Raw genomic sequence first — 19,836 nt, 5'->3', positions numbered from 1 at the left:
GATATCCAACGAGAATGGTTGGCATTGTTAGTCTCATTGTTTGAGTTTTTCTTTATAGTTTTTGTTTTATTTTTTATTTTCTCTTTTTTCTTTATTCTGTTGCAGAGGATTTCTTGTTCTCCTTCTTGTACTTTCTTCTTTTTTTTTTTCTAATAAATTCAACTTCTTTTGCTATCAAAAAAGATTTTAAAAAAAAAAATTGGGAGAGAGGGTGGTGAGGTTCAAGCCCCACCCAAATGTGAGTGGAACTAGACCACAACCTCTAGGCCATCTCATACCCACTCAGTAAAGAAGATGAGCACACAGTTAAACAATCCAAAGGCACCACCTGCATACGAGTTACAAGAATCCATATTGGGTTCGTCAGCAACACATTCAAAGACCTGCAAAATAAAAAGTTTGTAATAAGATATCATTAAACCTAAACCTCCCTCATGAAAAGGAAAATAGCAAAACTCTTCCCTTTAGCTCATTCCAAAATAAGAATAATGACTACAAATATGAATATGGTTTAATCTCAAACCATGAGAAAGCAAATCTTCATCAGAACATCATGACTCCATTAACACATAACTAAATATAAAAGAAACTTAAAGGCAATTTGTGCTTCAAAGCCATAGAAAATTTGACTTTTTACCCAGCAATGGCTGCCACAAAAAGCCAAGAAAACATGCCAACAGTACCATCTCCATGTCCATTGTCTCTTTGGGCAGCTGCAATAGCCTCAGCTGTGTTTTTGAAAACCTGATAGAAATAGTAATATACACCCTGGAGACACCACAAGAGATCATCAGGTCAACCGTCATAGTGTAAAACCTCATGCAAAAAAGGCAAAAATGACGACAAAACATAAAGCAGGTGAAAGGAGCATCCCATGTCTTGATGGGCATCAATTTTCTTAAACGAGGAGAACCTACAAGAAGACTTGATATCTTTCAACATGGTACCGCCTGTTTACAAACCTAAAATTTGATATGAGGCCACTATTTACAGAACTAGCAACCTGTATAAGACACATTGAACGATCAAGCTAAAGATGCCAGGGTACTAACATAGAATTAATGGAGAAGTTTCTAAACCTGAAATGAACTGATCAAGTCGAAACATGAACATATTTTTTTGAGCCCCATATGGCATAAAGCATCAAAAGATATGCATTTGAACAACCCAGGACTGAACCACCTCAAATTTGAGCTTGAACTATGCCATGCAACTCCAACGCATCAAGAAACAATCTACTAAAATAGAATATAAAAAAATTGTAATAGTCCTTCAACTATCGAAGGGATCAACTACCTCAAATACTAACCAGTGTCTACACAATAACTCACCATACAACAGGAAGACCATCAGGAAGGCACCTGTTCCATGGATGGAGGAGAAATCCCCCAAACATTGACATTGGAGGCATGCCTATATTCTTGGTTTATTACAGTGAACCAAACAAAATATTGCAACGACACATGCATCTCATTTGCAATAATGAAATTCCTAGAAATGTCATTCCTGAGAATATTTTCTATGCTGTGAATTAATCACATCCCTGGGTTTAGGACCCAATAATTCCTTGATCCTATTTTTTTGAAATTGGTCTCCAAATAGGGCCAGAATGATCCATCCAAATACTAATTGGCCATCCTAGATCACCCTTTTTTTTTGTGTAAAAACCTCTAACATAATAAGTACCCACCTGTGAAACAGCAGTCCCGAGGAGTGAAGGCTTAAGGCCACTGTAGAGTCCTCCCCAGCCTTCGCTTCTTATAACCTGGTTTTAGGGGGGGAGGGGGGTGCATATGATAGGTCAGAAAATCTCGGAAAAGGGAAAATAAATAGTCATTCTTTATTCTCAGTAATTTTCAAAAAGTTTGTCGAGGTTTGAATGAAAAGAAAGAAGATGAGAAAGGGGAGCAGGACAATAACCTGAAGAATTTGAACAAGCGTACCACCTGCAAAGCGATTGGGAGATGGCAAACTCCCACTCGAATTAGCGAGGTCCTTCTTGGCGATTCTCTCGGTTTGTTGGCGCGTATTCACCTACAACCACACCCCCAGCACCGATTTTTGTTCTCTTTATGTTTTGTTTTGCTTTTATAAGATGAATTCACTGATGAATGATGAAAACGAGAGTATGGTGGTGGAACTGTAACGGCGAAGGAAAGACGCGCCGGCAGCACTGATTGATTTTTATAATAAAAGAATGATAGGGATGATGATACCGCTTGGAGGGGATACGTTGCAATCTGAGCGATGATACCACCGCCGGCTCCGGCCAGCCCATTCGCCACGGCGTTCGACATGCCCTTCACCTTATCCACTTCCAGCGTTGGCAATGCAGCACTGCTCCCGCGAATGTTATCTGCGGCGAGCTCACTCTGCTTACATGCTCGTCCTTCGCGACAACTCTGCTGGAGGCTTGGAATGCGAGGGAATGAAAGTTCCATGAGGGGCATTTTCGTACGCTTGTTGAACTGTATGATTGTAAATTACAAAAACCGAAACAAGAAACAGAAACTATAAATTAAATTAAAATTAATTTTTTTAAAAAAAAACTCATTTTCATCTTTAAATAAAATAATATTATAAAAATTAATAAAAATTATTATAATTATTTTATTTAAATTATTATACTTTCAAATTTTACTTTATAATAAAAATATTTTTAGAGATGACAATTAAAAAATAGTAAAATTATGTTATAATTATTATTATTTTTTGAAATTTATATATGTTTTCCTTTAATTATATTTAAATTATATGATTATTTTATTTTTATTTCAATTTAAAAGTATGTAAAATGAATGATTTGATCCAAATGAACAATTTTTGCCAACACTTACTAAAATAATTCATAATCATAAAATTTGATTTCTAATTTTTTCAAAAATAATTAAAAATCAATAATAAAAAAAAATTGACAACATAAAGAAACGTGTTTTTACAATATTTTTTTCACCATGCAAAAACATAAATAGAAAATAACAACTATACTAAACAAGTCCTAAGGCTTAGTTTAGTTCGCTACTATTCTTAAAAGGACTTTTGAAAAGAAGCAAATGAACAAGAGTTTATTAATATCGTTTTAAAAATATTTGGTCCTCCTATGGAAAACAAAAAAGCTATTAGAAAAAAAAATTTTGAGTATTTGATAAAAAAAAAATTGTAAGGTGTGTCCAGAATATGTATTTAAAATGATTATATATATGTGTATATATATATATATATATACTTTTAAAAATTATAATTATGCATTTATAGTTTTATAATATTTGAAAAATATTAAGGACTGTAATAGAATTGAATAATATGTTGGAGAAAAAAATAGTTTTTAACTTCTAAAAGTTTCACTTAATTTGACCGTCATGTAACTTTTTAAAAGGAAATTTTTAAAAGGAACCCTTCAAATAATTGTAAGAGTTGTCTGGTCCCTTTATAAAAAAAGGAGTCATTGAAAAAAAAAAGTTAGAGTTGAGTGTTTGGTAAAAAAGTTATAAGCTATCTAAAATGTTTAAAATGATTAAAATTGGCATGCCAGTTTATGAGTATTTTTGTTAAATTATTTATCTAAAACTAAATTTAATATTAATAACATAAATTTTAAAAATAACGTATATAAATAATATTGATATAACACAAAATAATATCAATGTTGACTTGTAAAGGACTACAAAGAGAAAGAAATCATATGGATGGACAACATAAGCTTAGTTACAACAAATATGATATCCGAAGGGACAAGATGAGCTTAGTTGCAACAAATATGACATCCAAATCAATTCAACCTAATAAATATCCTCAAGTCAAATCATAACTCTTATAGTCATCAACAGGGTACCCCTAAAACAAATATAAAGGGGACTCCACAATAAAGGTCAAAGGATCTCATTTTCACTCATTCTCCTACTGCTGCAATCACACCATACTTCTAGACTCAAAGTGATCCCTAGGAATGCACCTTGGGCCCTCCAAGCCTCCTATTCTTGATTCTTTGCAGGGATTCAAGGTCAAGATTTATCTGTATTTTTTAGTCAAATTCTTGCCACAACAATTGACGTCGTCTCTAGGAATCTTGGAAGGATTTTTATTGTAACGAACTCAAAATTCATACCATTTTTTCTAATTATATATATATATATATATATATATATATATATATAAAGACTACTGGAAAACACCTATGTAGCGGAAAATATAAAACTATACAACCATTATTACAATACCAGAATTTAGTATTATTCTCAAAACATATATACATAACTACACATCTTCCCAGCAACATCTACCAACAAAAACCCTGAATGCTACTCCAAAAATATGTCTCCCCTAAAAACACTTACCCTACAGATAGGGCAATGTAAATGATTTATCTATCTCCGAACCTGATCTGCTCGTCTAATTAGATCACCTGAAAAATGTTAAATTATTGGGATGAGACAACTCTCAATAAGAAGAAATACGCTATTACCAGTGTGTGGCGTCTGAGTTTACATGAACTATGAAATAACAAATAACTGAACTAGGATAACAGGTAAAATATAATACTGTGTAACTCACACCTATGTGGTTTAAAATACAGTTGTTTATAAACTTACCATTTAATCATACTTTTATAATCTATAGGTAAGTCTGCTAATTTTTATAAATCTATATATATATATATATATATATATATATATAACTGTCAAACTTCCCTAAAAAACTGTATGTCATGATTTAACCCCTCATGACAAGGTTGTGCGGTCCGTAGGTGGGACTTAACATTGGTTGGCCTACTAGGATAAGTTAACTGAAAGTCTATCAATCATCAGACCGGCCACTCTACAATCCCTCCAAAGGCATGATAACTGACATCTCCCTCGTCAAATCGGCCTCCTCAACCTAGATTTCTGGGGAGCCTGCAATCCCTCCAAGGCACGGTTGACAGAAATCCACACACTATCTGAGATATGTGGTTGCACTCTGATCTGAAATAGCTACGATATCGTGCTCTACTGACTTAACTGATTCATCAGGGATCTGATATTGTATAATAATATTCTATATATATCTTATTATTTTACCATGGTTCTATATCTACTGAAATAACCATAACATTGTAATAACTGATCTGAATATACTGCGTAATATGAATAATTTGTAATATCTAAATACTGAATATTTGAATAATCTAAATGTTATGGTTCTGAAATATGTATATTATGGTATTCTGAAAAATGCTGTAAAATATATGTTTCTGTATGTATACTATAAATCATGATAATTTGAAAGTTGTATAACTATTGTACTGGTCTAATATTAACTCATGTCACACTACTAAAATAATAAATATCTCATATCCTGAAATCTGTATTTTTTGATAATAAAAATAATTTATGATATGAATAATAATCATGAAAATCATTTAATTTAATATTTGTAACCATCTGAAATACATATACTTTACTAATAAATATTCCTAATTTTACTGACATAACATATTTCCCTTACTTGGCAAACTAAGCTCGTCTGCTAATTCCTAACTCATGCCCATGGCGTTCATAATTCCAAATCCTGAAATTAAACACACATATATTTCCCTGTCAATCAATTGAATTTCTAGAATAATTTTCATACCCATATTTCCAAAATTATAAACTATTTATCATCTTACCTGGGTTCCTAGAAACATCCACTAGGTTCCTTAGCCTGCCTACAGTATATGCACCAAACCCTGAATTCACAATACCCTAGTTTAATCACCTCAAACACCAATATATCAACATCTAATACAAAATCTAGGTTCAGAGAAGCCTAACCAAATAAACCTAAAATAACCTACTTACCCTGATTTTGGGATGGTGTCCAACTTTCTCAAACCAAAATTCTGCTCTGACTAAGTTGTAGAGAATCTCCCCAAGATCATTGTGGTAGCTTCTGATTGTTGAACCGGGGAGAGACCAAGCCAAAAACCTAGAAAGAAAGCATAGAATTCCGAAATCTAGAGAGAGAAAAGAAGGAAAAACTAATTTGCTCGCTGAAATCCCGATTTTGCATGTTTATTGGTGACTTGATACGCAGTTTGTCGACGAAGGTAAAGAACTCATCGATGAAACAATGGGTCTGAAATACAACCTCTTAGTATCTCTTCGTTGACGAGACACTAAGACTCATCCATGAATCCTACAAGGAGTTCGTCGACGAAACGAAATCAGGGCTTTCGTCGACGAACCCTGTTTTGATCCTTTTTAAATTTTCCTTCCTCTCTACTATTTAATTATTATAATTTTTAGGTCTTTACATTCTCCTTTCCTTATAAAATTTCATCCTCAAAATTTACTATCTATATTATACACCATCCTCTGAGGAAAAATTTACTACTTATTTTATTACTTAACCTATTTTGTAGCGAAAGAATACCGTGGTTACAATCAGGGTTCTGAGAGATTACAAGCATATACATAAAATAAAATTCTCCCAAAACTAAAAACGTTATCTACCCTATAATCTAATATACAATTCATATTTTAATTAATATGCACTGAAATAAACAATACTAATTTTATTTGGATTGTTACCCCTGACTACTACTGATCTTCGCCAAACAGATGTGGCTACTTCTGACGTATCTCTTCATGTAACTCTCACGAGGCCTCCTTTACTGCGTGATTCCCCTACAGGACTTTCACTAATGGTATTTTCTTGGTGCGCAACTCCTGATCTTTTCTATCTAAGATCTGCACTGACGTCTCCTCATATGCTAGTGTATCTGTGAGCTCTATCTCCTCATAACTGATTACGTGGGAGGAATCTGGGATGTATTTCCTCAGCATGGAAACATGATACACATCATGTATTATAGATAAAGTTGGTGATAAAGCTACCCTATAAGCCACTGGACCCACTCTTTCTTGTATCTCAAATAAGCCAATAAATGTAGGGCCCAACTTACCCTTCTTCCCAAATCTTATAGCTCCTTTCAGTGGTACTACTTTCAAGAACACTAGATCTCCCACATCAAACTCCAAACTTTGGCAGCGAGTATCTGTGTAGCTTTTCTACCAAATTTGAGCTGCACTAATCCTGTCTTTAATTAGTTAGACTTTATCGTACGCTTGCTGCACTAATTCTGGTCCCAAAACTCGCCTCTCACCCATTTCATCCTAATATAGTGGAGAATGACACCTCCTACCATATAATGCCTCGTATGATGTCATCCCTATGTTGATCTGGTAGCTCTTATTATACGCGAACTCAACCACGGACATATATTGGGTCTAACTACCCCCAAAATCTAGCACACACGCTCGTAGCATATTCTCAAGTATCTGGATCATCCTCTCTAGCTGCCTATCAGTCTGAGGATGAAAATATCGTACTGAATGATAGCTGAGTCCCCAAAGCCTCATGTAAGCTCCTCCAAAATCGTGATATGAAACGTGGGTCACGGTCTAAAACTATTGATACTGGCACTCCATGAGTTCGAACTACCTCTTGAATGTATATCTCTACCAGTCTATTCATAGGATAGCTGACTTTAATAGGTAGGAAGTGGGCAGTCTTCGTCAGCTAGTCTACAATTACCCAAATGGCATTCTGACTATGTAGCGCTGGTAGCAAACCTATGACAAAATCTATGGATATATGGTCCCACTTCCACTCGGGAATATGGAGTGGCTACAACTGTCTTGCCGGCCTCTGGTGCTCAGTCTTTACCTGCTAGCACGTCAAATACTGCTCCAAAAATTCGGCTATCTCTCTCTTCATACTGCTCCACCAGGAAGATTCTCAAAGGTCCCGATACATCTCAGTGCTGCTAGGATGAACTGTGTAAAACGATCTGTGAGCCTCCTTTAAAATAGCCCTCATAATTTCAGCATCTCCAGGAACGTACAGTCTAGTACAGAACCCTAGGGCTCCATCATCTGATATAGTAAACTCCTCTCCCTGTCTGTTCTGCACTTTTTCTATCAGCTCTACCAATTTTAGTTCATTTCTTTGAGTAGCTTTAATTCTCTCCTACAAGTTAAGCTGTAACACCAGGTTGGAAATGAATGTCTAGTGATCACCCTCTATTAGCTCCACGCCTAATCTATCCAAATCCATCTAAATAGGATGCTAAATCTCCATTTGCTGACATCGTTGCTTCTGCTGCTTTTCGGCTCAATGCATCAGCCACCACGTTTGCTTTTCCTGGGTGGTAGTTAATGGTGCAATCATAATCCTTAATGAGCTCTAACCATCCTCTTTGCCTCATATTCAATTCTTTCTGAGTGAAAAAATACTTTAAACTTTTATGACCAGTAAAGATCTCGCATTTCCCACCGCATACACCACTGCAGCTAGCTCTAAATCATGTACTAGGTAATTCTTTTCATACTCTTTAAGCTGCCGAGAAGCGTAGGCAATAAATTTCCCATGCTACACTAACACGCACCTAAGTCCCTTCTGGGATGCGTCACTGTATATCACAAAAATATCCTCTCATGATGGAATAGATAATACCAGTGCAGTGACCAGTCGTCACTTCAACTCCTGGAAGCTCTACTCACAATCATTAGTCCATTCAAACCTCACATTTTTCCTCGTGAGTCGTGTCAGTGGACCCGACAATCTGGAGAAGTCATCCACAAAACTTCTATAATATTCTGCTAGACCTAGAAAACTCCTGACCTCTTGAACGTTCCCCGGTCTCACCCAACTCACCACTACTTCTATCTTGCTTGGGTCTACTGATATGCCATCCTCCAAAATTACATGCTCGAGAAAGTAACCTGCCTCAATCAGAATTCACATTTCCTGAATTTAGCGTACAACTTTTTCTCCCTTAACACATGCAAGACCAGCCTCAGATGATCCTCATGTTCCTCAAAACTCCTCTAGTAGACTAGTATATCATCAATAAATACCAAAACAAACAAATCTAAGTATTGATGGAACACTTGATTCATTAGGTCAATAAACACTACCGGTGCATTAGTCAATCCGAACGACATTACTAGAAACTCGTAGTGCCCGTACCTGATTCGGAATGCTGTCTTTGAAATGTCCTCTGCTCTAACTTTCACCTGGTGGTATCCTGACCGAAGATCAATATTAGAATAGACTTGGGTCCCCTGGAGCTGATCAAATAAATGTCAATTCTGGGAAGAGGATATTTATTCTTGACTGTCAAATTGTTTATCTCTCTATAATCTATGCACATTCTCATAGTCCCATCTTTCTTTTTAATGAACAAGACTGGTGCTTCCAAGGCAACACACTAGGCCTGATAAACCCTTTATCCATCAACTCTTGCAACTGGTCTTTCAATTCTTTCAGTTCGGTTGGAACCATTCTATACGGTGCTTTAGATACCAGTGCCGACCTTAGTAGAAGATCCACAGGAAATTCGATCTCTCAGTCTGGTGGAAAGCTAGATAATTCCTTTAGAAACGAATCTAAAAATTCTCTAACTACTGGAATATTAGCATCTTTCAGTTCTTCCCTCGGCAACTCCTTTATGTAAGCAATGTACCCTTAGCAACCACCATGAAGTATTCTCCTCGCCTAAATAGCTTACACCAGTTGTGGTGAGATGTGCTCACGTGAACCTATATATCTGAATTCTTGCTCACCTGGGGTATGAAAATCACTTCTTTTCGATGATAATCTATGCTGGCGTGATTAGCTATCAGCTAGTCCATACCCAATATCACATCAAACCCCTGCATATCTAATACCACAAGATCGGTTGGTAATACTTTCTCCTAAATGCCCACTGGAAAATTTGTAAGCACTCTCCTACACCTCATTACTGATCCAGTCGGCGTGGCTACTAATAACAACCCCAACTAATTTAGCATATCCCAATGACACAAAAGAATAGGTGGCACTTGTGTCAAACAAAACAACAACTTTATATGGTAAAGTAGTAAGAATACCTGTCATGACGTCTCCAGAAACCTTAGCGTCTCCCGGCATCAATGCATAGACCCTAGCTGGTGTTGTGTTCCTCTGTTGGCCTCCACGGGGTGCCTGATAACCACCCCGGAACGGTCTGTGAACTGGTACGTGGGTCGGCAGTCCCCGACATGACCAAGCCCTATAACCGGATCTCCCACACCGATAGCAAACATTCTCTTCTCTCATACACTCTCCCAAATGTCTCCGATCACATCTAGGATAGATGGGGTAAGTCTGCTCACCCTGGAGCCCTCGGTATCCTGTCATTTGCCCTTGGCCTCCACTGAATCAGTCTCCCCCTCCATGGGGCCCAGTTAGGACTTGTCTGGAAACCTGGAGGCATGGGCCTCTTCCTCTAGCTCGGTACTCCCACATCTTTTTGTTCGATCTCCTCAGCTACTGTGACTCTATCTACCAATTTAGAGAAGTCCTGCATCTTTAGAACCGCCACCTACTTATATATATATCTCATCTCAAGCCCTCTCAAACATCCTGGCCTTCTTAGCTTCATCTGGCACTATATATGGAGCAAATCATGACAATTTGATGAATTTCGCCGTATACTGTTGAACTATCAACGGCGAGTCAAACTCAAAAACTCCTACACCTTAGCCTCTTTGATAGTGGTGGGGAAATATCTGTCAAAGAATATCTCTCTAAACCAAATCCAGGTCATAGGCTCTAGTATGGGTCTCTACTCCAATAATTTCATGGTCGTCCACCATCTCTCGGCCTCACCTGACAACTTGTACGTGGCATAGAGGACCCTCTACTCATCGGTGCAGTGAAGCACCATTAGTACTTTCTCCATCTCGTGCATCCAGTTCTCAGCAACTATAAGATCAGTTGCTCTTGAAAACGCGGGAGGGTACATCTTCATGAACTTTTCTATGGTACACCCCTAGGCTACAGATGGGCCTCCCTGCCTCCTAGAGCTCCGTGCAATCTCAGCCATGACCTGCTGAGCTACGTTGCTTAAAATAGCATCTGAGTCCCCACCACTCATGCTAAAAGGCCCTGCTCCATCATCGCCACTAGTGTGAGCACTACTACCTTCAGGATCCATCCTGCAATAATAACAAATTATTCTAAGAATCCGAACCTCATAATACTATCCTTACTTTCATCTAACTAAAATGCCCTCGTACTACCTATTACTAATTTAAGGTCTAGTCCTACCAGATGGAAATAGAAACCAGCGATAGTTTAGTATACTTTTCCTGTAATCGTCACCCCAAGAAAAACATAGAAACCACCTTGAAGTTCCTACTTCCAGACTGCAGAACAAAACCCTAAATTCTCACTCTAGTTTCCCAACATTAACTCACTGATATCATGTTCTATCCTTCTCAAAATTCAATTCATATATTCTGGTATTATTTTTCAATGTATACTAGAGTTTATAGAACCTAGCAACATAGGCTCTGATACCAAAATGTAACGACCTCAAAATTCATACCATTTTTTTCCAATTACATATATACAAACTAATAATCCTTTTACTCTGATAGCCCTGTAATAACTACTGGAAAACACTTATGCAGTGGAAAACATAAAACTGTACAACCATTATTATAATACCAGAATTTAGAATTATCCTCAAAACATATATACATAACCACACATCTTCCCAGCAACATCTACAAACAAAAACCCTGAATGCTACTCCAAAAATACGTCCCCCCTGAAAACACTTACCCTACAGACAAGGCAGTGTAAATTATTTCTCTATCTCCGAGCCTAATCTGCTCGTCTAGCTAGATCACTTGAAAGATGTTAAATTACTGGGATGAGACAACTCTTAGTAACAGAAAATATGTTATTATCAGTGTGTGGCATCTGAGTTTACATGAACTATAAAATAACAAATAATTGAACTAAGATAACATGTAAAATATAATACTGTGTAACTCACACCTATGTGATTTAAAATACAGTTGTTGCTGAACTTACTATTTAATCATACTTTTATAATCTATAGGTAAGTCTACTGATTTCTGTAAATCTATATATATATATATATATATATATATATAATTGTGAAACTTCCCTAGAAAACTGTATGTCATGATTTAACCCCTCATGACAGAGTTGTGTGGCCCGTAGGCCCGACTCAACACTAGTTAGCCTACCAGGATAAGTCAACTAAAACTCTATCAATCATTAGACCAGCCACTCTGCAATCCTTCCAAAGGCATGGTAACTGACATCTCCCTCGTCAAACCAGCCTCCTCAACCCATATTTCTGAGGAGCCTGCAATCCCTCCAAGGCACGGTTGACAAAAATCCATACACTATTTGAGATATGTGGTTGCACTCTGATCTAAAATAGCTACAGTACCATGCTCTGCTAACTGAACTGATTCATTAGGGATCTGATATTGTATAATAATATTCTATATATATATATATATATATATTTCTATTTGAATATATTGTGTAATCTGAATAATCTGTAATATCTGAATACTGAATATTTGAATAATCAGAATGTTATGGTTTTGAAATCTATATATCGTGTATTTTGAAAAATGGTGTAAAGTATATGTTTCTATATGTATACTATAAATCATGATAATCTGAAGTTGTATAACTGTTGTACTGGTCTAACATTAACTCATGCCACACTACTAAAATAATTAAATATCCTATATCCTGAAATCTGTATTTTCTGATAATAAAAATAATTTATGATCTGAATAATAATCCTAAAAATCATTTAATTTAATATTTGTAACCATTTGAAATATATATATATACTAGAATACATATACTTTACTGATAAAAATTCCTAATTTAACTAACATAGCATATTTCCCCTACCTGGCAAACTAAGCTTGTCAGCTAATTCCTAACTCACGCCCACGGCATTCATATTCCAAAATCCTGAAATTATACACATATATATTTCCCTGTCAATCAACTGAATTTCTAGAATAATTTTCATACCCACATTTCCTAAATTATAAACTATTTATCATCTTACCTGGGTTCCTAGAAACATCCACTAGGTTCCTTAGCCTGCCTGCAGTATATGCACCAAACCCTGAATTCACAATACCCTAGTTTAATCACCCCAAACACCAATATATCAACATCTAATACACAATCTAGGTTCAGAGAAGCCTACTAACCAAATAAAACTTAAATACCCTACTTACCCTGATTTTGGGATGGTGTCCAACCTTCTCAAACCAAAATTCTGCTCTGGCTAAGTTGTTAGAGAATCTCCCCAGGATCATTGTGGTAGCTTCTGATTGTCGAATCGGGGAGAGACCAAGCCGAAAACCTAGAAAGAAAGCATATAATTCCAAAATCTAGAGAGAGAAAATAAGGAAAAACTAATCTGCTCACTGAAATCCTGATTTTGCATGTTTATAAGTGACTTGACACGTGGCTTTGTTGACGAGACACATGGCCTCGTCGACGAGGTGAAGAAGGCAGTTCATCTATGAAGGTGAAGAACTCATTGACGAATCAATGGGTTTGAAATACACCCTCTTGGTATCTCTTCGTTGATGAGACACTAAGACTCATCCATGAATCCTACAGGGAGTTCGTCGACGAAACTAGGGCTTTCGTTGACGAACCCAATTTTAACCCTTTTTAAATTTTCCTTCCTCTCTATTATTTAATTATTATAATTTCTAGGTCTTTACATTTATCTTTAATCTTGACCATGCTCGTATCACACAACTCCGAATCAGGACCGATCATTGGGAATTATTCACCCTAGTTGGTCCACTCCCTGACATTAGATCATCCACCACAAAATGTGCCCTTAGACCAATTTCTAGCCTTTCAAATGAGAGTAAAAGACATGCTTTGAATGATCCTACAAAAAAAAAAAAAAATCTAGCAAGACCTAGCCAAGAAGCAAATCAAACATAATTAACACTCAAAAGGAAAATCAGTAGTACCTCATAAAGTTGCCTTGAAAATTTCAAACTCAAGACAAAGGTAAATGAAGCTAATAGTATAGGCATCAACGATCATAAGAATTTGAAGAAAAATTCAAGTAAAAATTGACCAATTGGATAAATTGATAAATACAAAAAAAAAAAAAAAACACACACACACACACATACACACATGAACCAACATCTTGAGTCCAAATAATGGATAAAGAAAAAAGAGCATAAAAGAACATTGAAAAACATTCGAGAACACTCAAGGAGAATTCAAGAAAATTCAAATAGGATTCAAGGAACATTTAAAGAAATTGAAAGAACATTCAAACATTCAAACCAAAACTCAATTCAAAGAACATTCAAACATTCAAACCAAAACTCAAACATCCGAGACATAAGAAGTTGAAAGAAAAAAAAAAAGGAGAAGGATCAAGGGGACATACCTCTAGTGAAAACTTCTCTCCCAAGTGTGAACAATGAAAAAGAGAAAGAGACTATTTATGAAGGAAGAAAAAGGTACATGGACCATGAGGCTTCTTAAGATACGAATCTTATAAAATAAACCACCAAACTATGGCCTATCTAATGAACACTTCTCTTGAGGCTCCGAAAGCATCCATATGATGAGCATAGCTCATGAGGCAACAAGAGGTGAACATAGCTCATCAAAATATGGTCCATATAATGAGCATTGCTTATGAAGCCTAAAAACGCTCATTTGATGTGCACAACTCATAAGGCAACAAGAGTTGAGAACAACTTACCAAAATATGGCCCATCTTATTAGCACTGCTCATGAGGCCCAAAAGTGCTTATTTGATGAGCACAACTCATAAGGCAACAAGAAGTGAGCACATCTCACAAAAATATGACCCTATCTAATGAGCAATGTTCATGAGTCCCAAAAACACACATATAATGACCACAACTCATAAGGCAACAAAAGGTGAGTACAATTCATCGAAATATGACCCATTTGATCAGCACTACCTAGAGGCTTAAAAAATGTCCATCTAATGAACACAACTCATGAGGGAAGAAGATTTGAGCACAAATTATGAAAATAAGACCCATTTGATAAGCATTACTCTTAAAGCCCAAAAACGCCCAATTAATAAGAACAGATCATAAGGCAACAAGAGATGAGCACAAGCTCACCAAAATATGGCTTATCTAATGAACACTACTCATAAGGCTAAAAAATGCCTAGTTGATAAGAAAATTGCTTAGTAGATAGAATATGCTTGGCTAAGAACTGCTCGATAGAAAGAATCTTTGACTTGGCCAGAAGGCTACTCGGATAAAATAAGGCAAGAATGCTTAACCAAGAAACAATTAGTAAACATACCATCCTTACTTTGTCTTTTTTTTTTAAAAAAAAAAAAAGTATTAAAGGGATCAACTCAAAACCCAACTTGGTGGCTCAGATGAGCCATTATATGAAGAAATTGGCTCGAATGAGCCATTCCATGAAGAAGGTTGCTTGAATGGAAGTGTATCAACTTGAATAAGATGTTTCATGGAAAGGTGGCTTGGGTAGATGAGTGTTGGTTCATAGGAGTTGTTCCACGGAGAAGGTAGCTCATATGGATGAGTATTAGCTCAAATGAGTCGTTTCATGGATAAGGTGACTCAGTGGATGAGTATTGGTTCGAATGAGTCATTTCATAGAGAAAATGGCTCAGATGGGAGAATTTCCAACTCAAGTAAGCCATTTTAGCAAGGAATTGGCTCAAATGAGCCATTTTAGTAAGAAAACAACTCAAATCAAGTCATATCCACCCACACCAGCTCAGTAGCTCAAGGCTTCTTTGCCAAGTGATTCAATTTTCAAAGAATTTTTGCCCAAGTTGATTTAGATAAAGCCATATAAATTAAAACATATGGTGTAACGCCCCAACCCGTTATGCGGCCCCAAAGTGCTACTACACCTATATATTACACTTGTCCCTAGTAACATACATATATGACTCGCCCTGAATAGGGACATATAGATATTTCATACTGATTTGCAATTTTATGCACAACAGAAAATATAAACATCCATATGGGAGTCTAAAAGACATACTAGAGTTTTCTAACTGTATCTTCAAATACATACATCCATACTTATAACATAATCAATTCTTACAACCCCAAAAACGTTCCGAACTATTCTGTAGCATATACCAAATAACTTACATAAGCTAAATAAAAAACAACCCCTTCAGGTTCCTCTAGCAACTAGGACTGACGCCTTGTAGGACCTGAAACAAAGGTTGTATGTTGGGGTAAGACACTTCTCAGTAAGGTGGAAGATATTACATGAGTCTGTGGCCACATGCATTTATTTCAATTGAAAACAGATACATATAAGGCATATTCTCAATATTGTGATATAGGAGATATATATAGACAGAATTCCTATAATAGACGGTTTAGCATCATAACAAGTGAGAGTCCCTGAGGTTAGAGTAGGGTGCAGACCCATACACTATACGATCTCTCCCCTCGGTAATCAAACCTGTGACTTTGCCCATTTTAGCTTTCAAATCATAAATATGCATATTTAGAACACTGTCCAACTTAGATACAATAATAACAATTGCCAACACATTACCCCTTGGCCTATGGGTTATGTAATTTACTATTGTTCGACTGGTACCACCTGGTCCATTAATCCACCAATGGCCACTCCAATATCTAGCCAGCTATCTCGATACCCACACTGAGAATCATATGTGTGGTTTCACTGTATCCAATATATATAAAGTAATGGAACTGCGCTTAACATTGAGCTTTTTAAGGCTCTTTTATAACGATGAGCTTTTTAGGGCTCTCATATAACGGTGAGCTTTTTAAGGCTATAATATAACAGTGAACTTTTTAAGGCTCTAATATAACGGTGAGCTTTTTAGGGTTCTAATAGTAACAAGTTGCGGTTCCCAAATATCATATATACAATTTATTGTAAAACGAATTAACTTGTTTCACATTCACAAATCACTTGTACAATTCCAGTATTTTCACAAACTCATTCAATCATAATATGATATAAACCGGCACGTACCCTCTCGGTCTAACCCTTTTTACGTATATAGTTCGGTATATAACCGATACCTATTTTCCATATTTTTCACATAGAAAAATGGAACTCTAGTTCTCATAGTTCATATACGTATTTAAACAGATTCACATATTCCATTCCATATCATATGTCATACTCGTTTGATCAAAAATACGCTATATAGTATATAACTCAATAAATATCATTTAAATGGAAAATAAAGAGTTCAAGCATCTCCTACGTTAAGATTAAGACAAATAAAGAAGTTTAGAAAAGTTTGGAGATCATACGCCAAAACCCTTATTTTTACTAAAACCGTAAAATCGAAAAACCAACATTTTTGCTTGGGGAAACTTTGCAAATAAGTAGTCAATACGTGCATATAAACATAATCTAACTTTTTAGTGGTTTAGTTTTTTAAAAATGACTGATGTAAACAAATCCCCTTACCTAATTATGAATTCCAAAACATGAACAGATCGGTCCAAAACAACGACCCGAGATCCCTAAAACCTAAAAATTGAAGAACGATACTTTATTATAATCTCGACTACTATGTAGCTACCGAATCAAAAACGAAATCAGATCCTTACCTCGATTTTAGGGACAATCCTGAAAATCTTAAAAGCAACGATTTGATCCACTATAATTGTAGAGTTTCCTCCCCTGATCCATGCAGGAATTTCCAATCATAGAAACAAGCGATGAACGGCGAAGGATCGTAGAGAGAGAGAGAGAGAGAGAGAGAGAACTCGTTGGTTCTAGAGAGAGAGTGAGAGAGATTTTGGATTTTCTTAACCCTTAAGCAACCAAAAATGATATTTATAGAGCCTTTGACCGAGTCAAATTCATCGACGAGGCGGCGCCTTCATCGACGAACCAGCCACTCAATTCATGGACGAAGCTCTACCTTTGTCGACGAACCGCATCCGAATATTTCCTTTGGCTCGTTTGGTATTTCTTCGTTGACGACGCTCTGAATTTCAATGATGAAGAACTGAAGGGACTTCATCGACGAACATATTGCCTTCGTCGATGAACCCTATTGTAATTCCCTTTTAACCCTTTTCTTATTTATTTTCCTTTTTTACGGGTTCGGGTCTTTACAATCTCCCCTCTTTATAAAAATTTCGTCCTTGAAATTTGCTAATAGATACTACGCATATGCTACACTTATGGCTTAGTCCTACCGAAGAGTCGGCAGCCACCCACATAGTAGCTTCGGCCCAAGTTTATTATATAACCTCACATATGGCGGAGGAATACCGTGGTTACAACATAATACTTCGCGAGATTACAATATACACACAAACTCCCCCAAAGTCATACTTACTTTATTAAACACACATACATTTACTTATGTATTTTTCTATTTACCTATGTAACTTTAACTATCTCTGAATAAGTGAGGGTAATTCTGGCATATCTCAGACTCTAATTCCCATGAAGCTTCCTCGACTGCATGGTTACGCTATAATGCTTTCACTAGCGGTATTTCCTTAGTCCGTAACTGCTGAACTTTTCGATCTAATACCTGTAGCGGAACCTTTACGTATGCTAATGCGTCACTGATCTCTAGAGGCTCGTAACTGAGCATGTGTGAAGGATTCGGCACGTACTTCCTTAGCACTAATACGTGGAACACGTCATGGACTCTGGATAGTGCTGGGGGTAAAACCACTCGATAAGCAACCGAACCTATCCTTTCCAGGATCTTGAAAGGCCCGATATACCAAGGACTTAGCTTCCCCTTCTTTTCGAACCTCATCACCCCTTTCATCGGAGCGATTCTCAAAAACACCATATCTCCTACCTCAAATTCCAGCTCTTGTCGATGAGTATCAGTATAACTCTTCTGCCGACTCTGAGCTGCCTTGATTCTCTTCCTGATCAACTTGACCTTTGTAGAGGCCTGCTGAATAAATTTCGGGCCCAATATCTACTGCTCACCTACCTGATCTCAGTACAATGGAGATCGACACTGACGACCATACAATGCCTCGTAAGGTGCCATCTCTATGTTGTCCTGGTAATTATTGTTATATGCAAACTCGACGAGCGGTACATATCGTATCCTGCTTTCACCAAAATCTAGTACACAAGCCCACAACATATCCTCTAGTGTTTGTATAGTCCTCTCAGATTGCCCATCTGTTTGCGGGTGATCCTGTCACAAAATCCATTGAGATGTGTTCCCACTTCCATTTGGGGATGTCAAATGGCTGAAGTTGTCCCGCTGGCCTCTAGCACTCTGCTTTGACCTACTGACATGTCAGACATTGCTCTACAAAACGGGCAATCTCTCTTTTCATGTTTGACCACCAAAAAGATTCCCTAAGGTTTTGGTACATCTTCGTACTTCCAGGATGTACGGTGTAGAGCGAATGGTGTGCCTCCTTTAGAATGGCCCGTTTAATCTCGACATCATTCAGTACACATACCCTGTTGTGAAATCTCAATATCTCATCACCAGAGATACTGAAATCAAGCTTTAACCCACTTTAAACTCCTTCCATAACCTCAACTAGCTTTGGATCCTCCTTCTGTGTTGCTCGGATCCTCTCCTGTAAGGTCAGCTGTACCACCAAGCTAGCAAGAAGAGCCTAATCATTTACTTTCACTACCTCCAAGCCCAACCATTCTAGGTCCATACAAATTGAATGTTGAACTCCCACTACAAAGACTGACACATTATGTGACTTCCGACTTAGAGCATCAGTTACCACATTTTCTTTTCCTGGGTGATAACTAATGGTACAGTCATAGTCCTTTATCAACTCAAGTCACCTACGTTATCTCATAATCAGCTCTTTCTGGGTGAAAATGTACTTAAGACTTTTATAATTAGTAAAAATCTCGCACCTTTCACCGTACAGGTAGTGCCACCATATTTTCAACACAAACACTGCAGCTGCCAATTCCAAATCATGCGTTGGGTAATTCTTCTCGTACTCTTTGAGT

The 19,836-nt window shown here is 36.9% G+C and overlaps 1 protein-coding gene across 3 annotated transcripts in view; it reads right to left on the bottom strand.

Moving 5' to 3' along the window:
- Window positions 1-2,455, bottom strand: part of LOC131162307 (peroxisomal nicotinamide adenine dinucleotide carrier-like) — a 29,786-nt gene extending 27,331 nt beyond the window's left edge. For all 3 annotated transcript variants that reach the window (XM_058118637.1, XM_058118639.1, XM_058118638.1), the window contains exons 1-5: window positions 2,217-2,455; window positions 1,921-2,034; window positions 1,691-1,765; window positions 638-768; window positions 329-383 (exon numbers count right to left, since the gene is read on the bottom strand). In XM_058118637.1, coding sequence (XP_057974620.1) covers window positions 329-383; window positions 638-768; window positions 1,691-1,765; window positions 1,921-2,034; window positions 2,217-2,450 — 609 coding nt within the window. In that variant the 5' untranslated portion in view covers window positions 2,451-2,455. The remainder of the gene's footprint in view (window positions 1-328; window positions 384-637; window positions 769-1,690; window positions 1,766-1,920; window positions 2,035-2,216) is intronic.
- Window positions 2,456-19,836: the final 17,381 nt, after the last annotated feature.

Source organism: Malania oleifera, chromosome 8 (assembly GCF_029873635.1).
Source record: "Malania oleifera isolate guangnan ecotype guangnan chromosome 8, ASM2987363v1, whole genome shotgun sequence".
NCBI classification, from domain to species: Eukaryota; Viridiplantae; Streptophyta; class Magnoliopsida; order Santalales; family Ximeniaceae; genus Malania; species Malania oleifera.
This window is presented reverse-complemented; position numbering and strand designations above follow the sequence as displayed.